This window comes from Spea bombifrons, chromosome 3, assembly GCF_027358695.1.
Source record: "Spea bombifrons isolate aSpeBom1 chromosome 3, aSpeBom1.2.pri, whole genome shotgun sequence".
Taxonomy (NCBI): Eukaryota; Metazoa; Chordata; class Amphibia; order Anura; family Pelobatidae; genus Spea; species Spea bombifrons.
The window spans coordinates 44,478,369-44,491,985 of NC_071089.1; the positions used below are offsets into that span (position 1 = coordinate 44,478,369).

The 13,617-nt window shown below is 37.8% G+C and overlaps 1 protein-coding gene across 1 annotated transcript in view; it reads right to left on the reverse strand.

The window, feature by feature from the left end:
- Window positions 1-10,997, reverse strand: part of ARFGEF3 (ARFGEF family member 3) — a 59,035-nt gene extending 48,038 nt beyond the window's left edge. The window contains exons 1-4 of the mRNA XM_053461024.1: window positions 10,560-10,997; window positions 5,542-5,593; window positions 4,292-4,373; window positions 3,465-3,596 (exon numbers count right to left, since the gene is read on the reverse strand). Coding sequence (XP_053316999.1) covers window positions 3,465-3,596; window positions 4,292-4,373; window positions 5,542-5,593; window positions 10,560-10,644 — 351 coding nt within the window. The 5' untranslated portion in view covers window positions 10,645-10,997. The remainder of the gene's footprint in view (window positions 1-3,464; window positions 3,597-4,291; window positions 4,374-5,541; window positions 5,594-10,559) is intronic.
- Window positions 10,998-13,617: the final 2,620 nt, after the last annotated feature.

Genomic DNA, 13,617 nt, shown 5'->3' on the forward strand with positions numbered 1-13,617 from the left:
TATGGTAATGGTGATTACTATCTATACCATCTATACCATTAATAATAATAAACATAGGTATTTGAAGTTTGTTTACATTGAAATATTGCGAAATGTAAAAAAAAAAAAAAAAAACTTTGACAGAGATGACAACTTTTAGAGTCTTCAGAACAGTTCCATCAAACAATTTCACTGTAAAATTATTAAACTACAAATTTCGAAAGTGGAACAACAAAAAATCTGCAAATCCCGAAGCCCTATCCAAGCAATCAATTTCAAAGTCTGTGTGACCTTCCTTACTAACTATGTATATCAATACATCCTCACAGCTCTCAATGAGCCACTAACCTTTAACTATGGTTCAATGAGTCTCAGGTCATCTTATAACTGTCTAACTTTGTAAACATCTTATTGACTATTCACAGAGCTGGTCTTTCCTAAGTAGAAAAAGGGGGTTACAAGGTATGGGCATATATAGCAGTTTCTATCGAAACCAGTGCGAAGTGGTTCCGTGCCTGATACTTCTTCCTGTCGTGCATCCTCCATGTCTGTGATGTCAGTGCTACAGACAACGAGCGGCGACACAGCTGTTTTATTTAGGTAAGGTAAAAAAAAGTAAGGTAACATGAGCTTCCCATGTTCCTTACTAATGAACATTAATTATTGCTCTTTCTTTAGGCATTGTAAGCTAAAGATCACTATTTCGGATCATATGCAAAATAACTACTATTGATACACTGTTTTTATGTGGCTAAATTTAGTTTAATTTAACCCAAACAGCTGTCACGATTTTTCAAAATGTATTTCACAAAGAAACAGACCTGTTAATCTGGTTCTAATGCATACAATGCATGTCCACAATAGGCTAACAAGAAGTCACTATATCTATTCTCAGACAACTTGTAAACCAAATTAAGCTCTCTCAAAAGAACTAGCAATAAAAAATGCAGGTGAAACACATGCTAAACTTAATTTGTATCTGGAGTAAATATAATAACTACTACTACTAACTACTTTTATTGTATGGCAAAAAAAATCTAAATCATACAGATAAGGATTTATTGTAAAGATATATATTATTGACAGAAAAACTGAAAACATATACTGTAATAGGTTTCCAACTAATGAACATAAATATATTTTAAACCATCTGGCTAACCCTTGGATCAGGTGCAGGACATTTGAAATACCTGGCAAATTTCAGTAATAGCTCTGTTCTTTTCCAAGCATCACGTTTAGCACTCCAACAGAATTGTACTGTTAGGCTGATATCTTATAATGTTAATACTTTTCTGTGATCAGCTTAGGTATCATAGTTCTATTTCATGAAAATAGTGGTATCAAATTTGCCAACTATCCTAAGGACTGACTCTGCAGCATAAGTTGCAAAAAAGGCAAGTAGGAGGTAATATGGCACTAGACCATAAGATATTTTTCTGGTTTGCTTGACACCCCATTTGCTATCACATTCATATTAGAAGGTCATTGAGGCTTATGTGTAAAGCTGGTGCAGGTATTAAAAAACAAGAAAACATTTTTAAATAGTGCAAATATTTAAGCTGCAACATTTTCCAGGAATCAAATGGTCTCTCCAAAAAGTAGATCTGTGAACAAAATGGGGCCTTTGACACCATATAATAAGGTGTAACCCACGTACAAGTATTTGTTGAGAAAAAAAATAGTTACATTACATATTTTATTGTCCCGATTATAGGCTGCACTTTTTCCACCATCTTAAATCTTTAAATAAGGGGTGTGGTCTATATACAGGGTTTAAATTCTCAATATTTCCATAACTTCTCTGTCGATTGCTTCCTTGTCCCTGTATCCTTTCTAATTTCTCCACTTATTCTCTTGCATCTTATGTCTTGGTCTGCTTCTCCATGAACCAGGCCTCCCAGAGTACTTCTGCAAAAGGGCAGAGCTTCCGGGCACACCCTCTCCCTCGATTGGAGGAACACGGAAGAGGCTGTCCCCGTGACTCTGCTCTTTTGTGGACGTACCACGATAGGCCAGAATAATGCAGACAGAGAAGTTATTTAACCCACTGATATCAATTGAGGCTGTAATGCCTAGATGTTGAGGCATTCAACAATACTGAAAACTGCAGCAGGAGCTCTACCTACTTTAAAAGACCTTAGGAGGCAATCAGGATGCACTGTGACCGCTCCAGGGAGAGGTCATGAGCACTACAGCAAGAGATTTTGCCTTTTGCAAGATGGCGGCGCCCTGAGAACGCTAAGGTACTACATTCAACCATACAGGTCAATGCAGCCCAGCTTACTAATCACAATGTGATTAGCAAAATAAAAAAAAAAAAATAAAAAAAAATAAAGTTAAATAAAAATTTGGTAACATGTAAAAATAATTCCCACCACCAGGGAAGCATCCGGTACCAAAATAATATATTTATATATATATATATATATATATATATATATATATATATATATATATATATATATATGGTCAAGGAGCTGGATAGTCCGGACAACTACCTCCGATGACTTGTGCTCTCTTAGCCCGGGACATACACTAATTCCCCGGTTTCCCAGTCACTAGCCGAGTCTCAGTGTAGAGTATAACCAAAACGAAGACTGATTTATTTAAGACACACAGGGCTGGATATATCCAGCAAAACACACATTAACATAAAACAAGATGTTGGGATACAAACCACCCCCTTAATCTGCCTCCCAGAGACAACAGGGGCAGTAACGGGATTAACAATACAATGGGGTCCCAACCTCCGCTATCTATCACAGGCCGAAACCAGTTCCAGCAATTCACAGACACCGGAAGTGACGTCATGACGCTTTGGCGGGAGATTCTAACTTCCCCTGTGGTTCCCTATTTAAACCTTCTCAGTTCAGTTATGCCTTGCCTTCTGATGGTCGTCTATGCCTTGTGCTAGTGCCCAGATAGCGTTTACCTTCCTGATTCCTGTGTTTGAGCTCGGCTTGCCTCACTACGTTGTTATCCTGTATCCTGACCTCGGCTCGTTTATTGTTTATCCTGATCTCCTGAATCCTGACCTCGGCTATGTTTATTGGTTATCCTGCTCTCCGGAATCCTGACCCCGGCTTGTCTGAACTGTTCTGTCCTGGAGTCCTACCTGACCACGGTGTCTCCAATTACTTGTACGTGACAATTATACTTGTTTTTATTGACCTATAACTTACAAAAAAAGCAAGAATAAAAAAAAACCAAAACATTCGGTATTTGTAAACTCAGGAAAAATATTAGAATCGATTTAGCATTTTTTTCATTAGCTTTTGGAGGAGATGAGTAAAAGATTTTTAAATAAAAGTCACAGTATCTAAAGAAAAATGGAACTAATGACTGCACTAATCCACAGTACCTGTGAAGAAGATTATTTAAATGGTTTAGGCAGAAGAGCATTTAAACTGTATATAGGTTCTTCTTGATATAAAAAATATAACAATGGTGTTATTACAATAGATGTAGATCTATGGATTACACACCTTCATAACTTCAACTTGCAGATCCTCATGGAGCGAAGGAGTCACTTTAACCGAGTTCAGCATTTGGTTAAGCAGCTGCCGCTCATCAGTGTCTGTTTCCACGGATACAAATCTGTCGTCAGCCAGGAGCTTCTATAATAAAACATCAATACAATAGTGAGGTGTCGGCACTGAGTTTATTGATCGTGCTGATGCATGACTTACTACATGTTGACGGCCATAGAAATGGAAGTTTATCTTTAAGGTTTGAGTCATATTTTGCAGACATACGTATATGCAGCACTGATTAAAAACTAAGCAGAAACATTAAACCATAGTTTTCTGCACTGATATTAAACAGATGGCTAATAATAGGGTTGCCAAGTGGCCATTGTTGCATTGAAGAGTCCAGTATTCAGCATTTTGTTAAGGAAACATAATATGTTCATAGTTCCCAGCATTTAAAATTAGAAAACACCTTTTATATATATATATATATATATATATATATATATATATATATATATATATATATATATATATATATGTTAATATATATATAACCTTGAAATGTCTTTATCCACTACACAGAAATGGTTTGATCCTAAATTTTATTTGAGCCTTTTGGATCCAGTTAGATGCCAGCGCTACTCACAGGTGACATCAAAGGGCATTGGAAAGGGCATGACATAGTAATTTATCAAAAACAAAACATCAGCAGACAACAGCAACATATATATATATATATATATATATATATATATATATATATATATATATATATATATATATATATATATATATATATATATATATGGTAAACATTATAAAATGTGGTGAGAGGTTACCTGCATTCCAGCCAGTGCATGCTGAGCCAGCTTAATATTCTTTGACTCTAATCCAAGTTGGAGGGGATAAAGGCATTTTTCCCTGCAAACAAGATATGAATAAAAATAAATACAGATTAGATAAGAGACCATGACGCAAAACAATGAAACATACATCATCAAGGATTCATACTCATGTACATCTGCAAACGTGGTGTACATGATACAATGTTCAGCACGTGACAAAGAGTGCTACTTTGGAAAAACAGGACTTAAGCTGCACCTCAGAATGAACCTACACAGAAGCTCCATCAAAACCATGAGGAAGACAAATATTGCACCCCGGTAGGACATAATTTCACATAGAATAATCACTCCATCCAAAACCTGAAAATTAAAGTACTCAAAGGGAATTTTGAAGGCTCTCAGGAAAGGAAAACATTTGAGATGAAAATTATAACATTCTGGTTTCCTGACACACTACTAGAACTTCATATGGACATTCATCTTAATGTTCAATGTGTGTCTAATTGGTGTTATTGTCTCTGATGTGTTAATGTGTTTAATGTGTTTATTGGTTTCACTTTTGACGCAGTCGACCACCCCCTCCTCCTTCAAACCCTCCATGTTTTGGCATCTGTGACACGGCTCTTTCATGGCTTAAATCCTACCTTTCTGATCGTACTTTTAGTCTCATTCACTGGAACTTGCTCCTCTCCCCTACTGCTGTCTATTTGGTGTTCCTCAAGGCTCAGCTTTTGGGCCTTTCTCCATCTACACTTCTTCCTTTGGTTTCCAGTACCAACTATATGCAGATGACACCCTAATCTATATTTCTGCCAGCGCTTTATAAATAAATGTAATGTATATGCCTAGGTTTATTTGTTCTGTCCTTTGGTTATCTCTTTCCCTCTCTGCATTTTCACTTCCAGGCCAATTATTTATGACACCCCACTCAACTCCCCTCCCCTTCCACTATACCATCACTTATTTTAAGTTATAACCTGTGTCATGTTGATCAGTATTGCTTCAGACCTGATAAAGAGAGAATAACTCTTGAAAGCTTAAAGGTAAAAAAACATATCACCGCATATTCTGTAATACTCAGTTTTTTTCATATTTACTTTACTTTTCTCCCCAATTTAAATGGAAAAAGGGTGGGGAACGGGGCGTGTCAAGACCCTGCTCCCCGAGAGTTCCCAGGTATGATTATGACAAACCAATGCCATGGAGCCCCCAGTTTCAACTTTTATTTTCTCTAAGCCACTTACCTTAGCAGGTAAGGAGGAATCCTGGCTACACCTTCAGGAGATTCTAGCATTTCTGCATAGAGAAAAAAAAACATTAATTATTGGCACAAGAACATCAAGGCTCCCAGAATCAGCTAATGCAAAATTAATGCACTGCTTTGTCACAAAAATAACCTTATTTTAAAGAAATTCAAGAAATACACGAGCCATGCTTCAGTTCTATTTTTTTATGATGGGGAATAATTAATTCATTTAACAGCCTGTTTAATTTCACTGTCTGTGCATACTGTGCTTTTGAAATAAAGGGTCTGTAGTTCTAAGTCAGAGCTAAAGATCACACTATCATACTTAGTCAAGATTTTCTTTGGTAACATCTAAAACAGGGGCAAAAAAACTAAGAAAACTAATTTAAAGCAGAAATTTGGTGTCAGTGACATGTTTTTTTCATTTTATTCATATTTGTTTTACAATTTGAATTAAATACTTTTTTCAGATGGCTGCTTGTATATATACAGCCGTTCTTCTTGGAATTTGTGGTTACCTCTTAGGTAGAGTGACATCATAGTAGCAAAAGCTGCCTGATGCATACTTTGAAACTCAAAAGGGCTTGACCTCCTGTATACATAATTTGTATGTTTGTATATTTTAATATAGCTGCCATTTCTAAGGACATCTGGCAATGAATGCACAGAAATAAATAAAAATGTAGCTACGGGCACTTTGAATGAATGTGTGGAATATTCAATAAATTATTGCCCTGATTACTTTATAAACATGCCAGATACATACATTTTTTTTTTAATCATGGTATCTCCCAGTACTCTCTTTTTTTCTTCACCATTCATACCTGTGTGTATGTTTCCAGGACCAGACACAACTTTAACCCCTTTAACAAAAAACAATGTACCAACTACATCATAAAAAATAGAAATGGTCCTATGGAACCAGTGACGTAACCAGCACTGCAATGTTTTAAAATCACTACCATGTCACTGCTGTTGGTGACCGCTCCATGACCCAAAAGGTCGAGCTACAAACAGTTCCCTGTATTTCCATGTAGATTGCTTCTATTGTAAATTACATGAATGGGTAATGTCAGATGACAAAGGCAATGCTTAGACAGAGAACTGTAGGAAAAAAATGTTTTTGTGTATTTTATGTTCAAGGTTTATTCTAAAATATTTTTTTTTAGAATAATGACCATAGTCATAGTCATAGTCATACATTATTTGTTTTAGTAGGTGGTTAGTGTGGAATTTGGGTTTAGGTAGGGGTTTATAAAGAAAAAACAACTTAGAAATGTCCTTGATTTTGAAAGAAAAGCTCATTTTGTCCACTAAAATAACATCAAATAGATCAGAAAGACATTGTAGATGTTGTTAATTCTGTAAATGTCTATTGGAAAGGGATATTTTTTTATGGAATATCTTCATTGACATGCAGAGGGCCCTTTATCAGCAACCATCACTCCTATGTTCCAATGGCACATTGTTTTAGCCAAGTTTAAGTTTAAAAGGCCAATTAATCGATAGAAAACCCTTTTTGCAATTATGTCAACACAGCTATAAATGTCCTTGTTTTCCATTAAAAATGGCTAAGTGACCCCGAACTTTTGTACAGTAGTATATTATTTTGAGGGCGCACTTACGAAAGCTATAGCAAGAAACACAAAAAACTGTTCTGAGCCGGACATACGAATGTGGAAGTGTTTGTGTACAGTATTAGCATGGATGACACAGGAAGGCTGTTTGGGGGCAGAAATGGCACAGGAAGGCAGTTTTGGGGGCAAATGTGGCACATGTTGCTTGTGAAGTCGAGAGGGGGCGAAGGTCTGTTCCCCAGGTACTTATAGTATTTGGGTCTTTCAAAACTATTCAAAGCTATTTTTATGTATAAGGATTGTGCCGTGTTGACCGTGCAATAAAACATATGGGGCTGGTGTGCAAATATTTCCAGGGATGCTTTTCATTCCCAATTTGGCCCTGTCCTGAAGGGGTTAAACTAATTTAGCTCTTTGCAATTAGCAGGACTTATTGTTTTCAAGGTTTTGTATGTTTTTCTTTAAAGCAAGCACTGTGCTTTATACAATACTTAGCACATGAACATAGCACATGTGACTTACACCTAACAGGATAGAAATAAGCCATGGTTAATGTATAATCTGGCATTTGATTTATTGCCTACAAACCTTTTTTTAAATTAATAAGAAAGTTGCTATATACTACTGAACACAAAATAGTTTAGATGGTTTGAAACACACTCAATTTTATTGAATATGTCCTATATGCTTCAGACAAAAAGAAATAAAAATTATTGTAATGCACACAGACATATGATGCTGTGTAACTAACTGGTATACTGCTGAGTGTATATCATGCAAATGGCATCTGGTAAGGGTCGGCTAACCACACAAATTAAATTATATGTGATCCCGTGGCAACATTATTCACCTTAAAGTACCTAAAAACCACCATCTTGACAAAATATACAAGTGCAAATGATGTGCTGTTTGCACTTCTGAACAAATATTTTTAAGATCTAAAATGAAGCTTTAAAGGGACATTATATTTTATTGAATATGAGAGCTATAATGTCCCTTTAAATTAAATGTGGTATCCCCATGCGAATGTGTGGGGGATCCTGCAGAATCCCCCATATGCATTTGTCCTTTTCCAAACCCCCCCCCCAGGCTATTTGTAGTGCATTAGATGTGTTTGGCCAGACACATCCCCTGAAACATGGTTTACCTGGCTCCAGCATTAGCTCAGGAAACAGAAAGGGGGATGTGAACAGTGGAGACAATAACAGGACCATGGAAGAAGCAAGGAGATATGGCTTCTTCCTAAAGCAAGTGGTTTTTTAACATTTGAAATAATGTATATTAAAGTAAATGAATATGTATTCTTCTTTGGTGGGGCTATTCGGGATATAAAAAGAGATATACGGTAATTATCTTTAGAAATGTGGAATATTTCCTCCTCACGGACTTTTTGATGGCAGCAACTTTCATTAAAAAGTCAAATTGGTAGTCGAAGAAAGCTGGAGACACAAGAGTATTCCTATCCACCCTGAATGTATCTTTCTCATGTAGAAGATAAATGAATCACTCAAGTCCATGACACATTAAGCAATATATCAAAACTATGGTCCACTTGGATATCATACCTGATGGCAAAGTTTACAACTAGGATTAGTTACACATCAGCGTGGCATATTAACTAGATTAATCAGACAAAAAAAAAAGACCATCCACTTGAGGTGTTGAAGAACGTCTTTCCTAAACAGAGCAGAAGGTGCAAGAGACTCAACAACCCTAGATATGTTTTGGCCTCTGCTGGGCCTCATCAGGTATGCTTCTAGGGACAATGAGAATGGAGATCCATGGCTGGACTCACCTTTACACTAAATGTAATTCTCCCAAGTAAGGATGCCCCTTAGGCAAGGCCACTTAAGTGTTTTACCGTGTATTTGCACAACATCATTGGTGCTGCTCGTGAGGAGTGTGTAGGCTACTATTAAAATGTTTTAAACTGCCCGATATTATTCACAGCACTAGTTTATTGCTAGCAAAAAGCTAGTGAAGGAGGATACCCTGTCATCTGAGTGTAATTCAAGCAACCTGGGCTATAGTTTTAATTAGATGCCCTTGTAACTAACCTACATAACAACTTTTAAAGGAACTGTCATGTTATTTTTTACATGACTGTTTCTACTATGAAGAAAACTGAATCTGCCACAGTGCCACCCCACTGATGCCGCTTTACTTGCAGATCAGTTTGGCCATCCCCCTTCCCATTAAACAACATGCTAGGAATTTAGCATACAAATGGTATGGATGGCAAGGTTCAGTACTATGAGAAGATAAACCAGGAATTTCTAAAAGCATTACGCTCATTGCCAGATTCCATGCATGCATGTGCATAGTCATGAGCTGCCAGCACGTCAGCAAGTAGGTGGCAGGCAGCGTTTGCTACTGAGATTTTTCTGAAATCAGCTAAACTCATCTGAGCTGATCTCTTTAAAGGTTAGGAGATGGTACATACATCATTTTATTTTAAACCTCTATACCTATCTCCCTTGGCCTGCATCTCTGACTTTCCCAAACTCCCTAATAGTCACTTGCATGCCTCTGTTTTTCTACACAAATGTGAGCTCAATTTATTTTCTTTCAGTTTTCAACACAGAAGCATAGGATTTGACCTCAGATAAAACCATTTGACCCAGCATGTCAAAATGCCCTAAAATACTAAATAGACCTGGAATATGCAGCCATCAGGTTTGGACCTATAAAAGGTGTATTTTATGGATGACAATTGTCATTTACACCATTTATCTTAGGTATATGTTTAGTTTACCATTTTAGATCCTGCTTTGTTCATTATTTAAATTAATCCACGCTAATACAAAACCATAGATGACCTCCAAGTATTACGTTCATGTCATCTGATGGATTTCCCAGTGTAGTGATGAATGTGCAGAAGGGGGACAGTGTGAAGAACAGCTGATTGGCACAGAATTATTCTCTATTCAAGACCACCTCTAGATTGTCAGCTTGTTTGATCAGGGCCCTCCTCACCTGTTGTTTCTGTACGTTAAATTATTATGTTAGATACACGTTATGTTCCACACTGTTTATATTGTATACTAAACATGTAAATACATTTGCCACACCACAGCCTCACTGACACAATTAAGGACCATGGACAGTAGCTTCTTGCAGCAGACCCTTACAGTCAAATCAATACACCCAGCCATTTGTCCCATTTCATGACTGCTCATAGCAACGCTTACTAATTAGGCACTCTGATGGTTACATGAGTTTTAAAAAAAAAACACAGTTGTTTATATGGGCCATTTTATATGGCTTTGATGATCTATGCTTTTTCACCAATATTAAAACCTGATCTGCTTAGAAAACGAACAGCAACTCTATGCTATAAAGATAAATCAATGGCCTCTGACATACGTCATCATACAGTTGCACACGTTCTAGATCAGCTTACATTCCATGCAGAACAGGTGCAGCTACTTCTACGTACCGATTGCCAAGGAACAGTTGTCCTTAATAGCTTTGTGTTTATTCCCGGTTGCATCTTTTTGCAGTTTTTTCAGTATATCTTCCATGGCTACGCGGAAGGGAGATCTCCGTAAACGTGATGATGCTCAGTAATAGGCGATAAGCCCAGAATTTCTTAAGATCCCAGCCCCCTTTTAATGAAAGGTTCAGTGCGCAGCAGCATCCGAGGATCCCACAGTTGATGAATCATCTCTTAGATCCATAGGGACATGTGATACAAATAACAGCCTCAGTGACTGCTACAGGCAAGGGGGTGGAAGGGGGCAGATCGCCTTCATGCAGATCGAGGAAGACGAAGGAGGGGATAGGCTTTCCTCAGATGGAAATTATCCTATTACGAATTGTGGAGTGCTTGTTAGGGGAAACAATCCAACAACAAATACATAGGAAGGGAGGGAGCTAAAATACGGCATGGCATTTCCTGTGGGACGAATGAGCTTTTAGAGTAATAATCTATTGGCTGTGCGGGTTAGGAGGTGTGTGTGTGAGCATGCGCAGTAGGGTACAGGCGAGACCTGTGCTGCTAGGTTACCTGTAAAATGACTGGGTTGTAGGAACAATGCAGGGATGTACAGATGACAACAGAGCCAGCATGGGTTTTTCAGCTAAAGAAGATTAATCCATATAGATCAATATTAAAAGCCTCAATAAGCACCAAGTAGCAAAAAAATACTATGTGTGTATATATATATATATATATATATATATATATATATACATATATATATATATATGTATATATATATATATATATATATATATACACATACACACTACCGTTTTTGTGTCAATTTGTTTTTTTGCAAATTTTGTCCATTAAAAAAACACTAGATTGATCAGAAATTCAGTGTAGACATTGTTAATGTTGTAAGTGACTATTGTAACTGGAAACAGATGATTTTGAATATCTTTACAGGCATACAGATGCCATTTATCAGCAACATCACACCTGTGTTCCAATGGCACGTTGTGTTAGCTTATTCAAGTTTAAGTAATTGATCATAGAAAACCCTTTTGCAATAGCACAGCTACAAATTTCCTTGTTTTCCATGAAAACCGCTAAGCGACCCCAAACTTTTCAACGTTAGTGCACATATTTCTTGTTTGAATATGCAAATGTATGTATAACCTGATTGTACATAATTTATCTGCACTGTGCCATATGGGTGCCCAAGAAGGTCTTTTGTGCCTTCAACAATGCAATTTGTCAGCCATGTATTCCAAGGTAAGTGTCTGTGTATATCTGAGGCACAATATAGAGTGACTTATTGTTTTCCTTCACGCTGTACCAGGGGTGTCACTGGGGGCTCGACTTCGGATGAAGTGTCAACGTCATAGCCCCTAATGGATACTTTAACCCCAGAGTCTCCATTAAGGGCAATGGGCCGAATTTCTGAATCTCCCTCTAACCGGCCCCAAACTAATGCAGAGCGCCGGGGTATAACGCCATTACCCATCACTCAGCACCTGTGGCATAGATGTATTTCGTGGGGCGCACCGTCCCATGTGTCACTTACTACTTCACCATGATCCAGGTCGGACCAGATATTTTGGACTGGCCCATGGAGGCAGGAACAGAGCGTGGTCATTTAACCTGAGATCACGTGATCCTGCGGCTAAAGGCTAAGCTATGGGGGGGGGGGGAGGGAATGTGCATAAGTGTTGTTGAGCATGTATGTCTGTATGTTTTTGTATGACCATGTATGTGTAAGCGTGTGTGCGAGTACGGATGTGTGCGGGTGTGTGTGAGCATGGATATGTATGTGTGAGCATGGATGTATATATAGGTGTAGGCTGGTTGTGTTTATGGGTATGGCATGGATGTGTATGTATAAGTGGATATTATAATTATAAATAAAAATAAAGATAACGGAGAAAGAAAAGAAATAATGAAGCAAAGACGATATGGGGACAAAGGGGAGAGATAAAGAAGAGAGATTGCGATAAAGAAGAGGGTAGATGAGGAGAAAGGGGGAGCTAAGTAGTAGGAGGGATACTGAGTAGAGGAGAGATATAAGAAGTGGGGAAGATAGGGAGAAAAGCGAGATATGAAGGAGAGATAAAGACAAATGGAAAAGATGAGATAAATAAAAAGAGGTGATATAATGAGAAAGGGGGATCAAAGGAAAGGGTGGGAGATAAAAATAGAAAAGGGTGAGATAGGGAGAAAAAGAGAGGAAGAGAGCGGAAAAAGGGGAGATATACAGAGAGGAAAAAAGGGTGAGGTCAAGAGAAAGGGGAGAAAAGAGAGAGAGAGAGAGAAAGGATGAAAGATAAAAAGTGGGATGATAAAGATAACATAGAAACAAAAAAACCAGATAGGAAAGAGATAAACAGAAAAGGAAGTGATAGAAATAATGAGAAGGGGGATCAAAGAGTAGAGGGAGAAATAAAGAGAAATTGAGAGATAGAAATTGGAGAGATAAAGAGAAAGAAGAGGAGAGCTGAAGAGCATAGGGAGAGCTCAGATAAATGAGAGAAATGGAAGAGATAATGGAAAAGGGAGGTTCAAGAGGAGACCTGAGATTCTGAGAGCAGACCACTGAGGGTGCAATGTGGGTGCTAGGGCAAGTCCTTATGTACATTATAGAATTAAAAAATGGATGTCTAAAGGAGATAGTCAGAGTGTTGTTAATTTTTAAATGTTTTGCAAATATGTGTGTGTGTGTGTGTATAAATATACAGACCAGCCATAACATGACCACTGAGAGGTGAAGTGAATAAAACCGATAAAATTGTTATCATGGTGCCTGTCAGTGAGTGGGATATATTAGGCAGAAAGTGAACATTTCTTCCTCAAAGTTGAGGTGGCAGAAGCAGAAAAAATTGACAACCATAAGGATCTGAGTGACTTTAACAAGGGCTAAATTGTGATGGCTAGTCCACTGGGTCAGAACATCCCGCAACAGGGTCATGGGCAGCTGAGGCTCATTGATGCACGTGGGAGGAGGGGGGGGGCGAAGGCTGGCCCATGTGGTCAAATCCAACAGACAAGCTACTGTAGCCCAAAATGCTGAAAA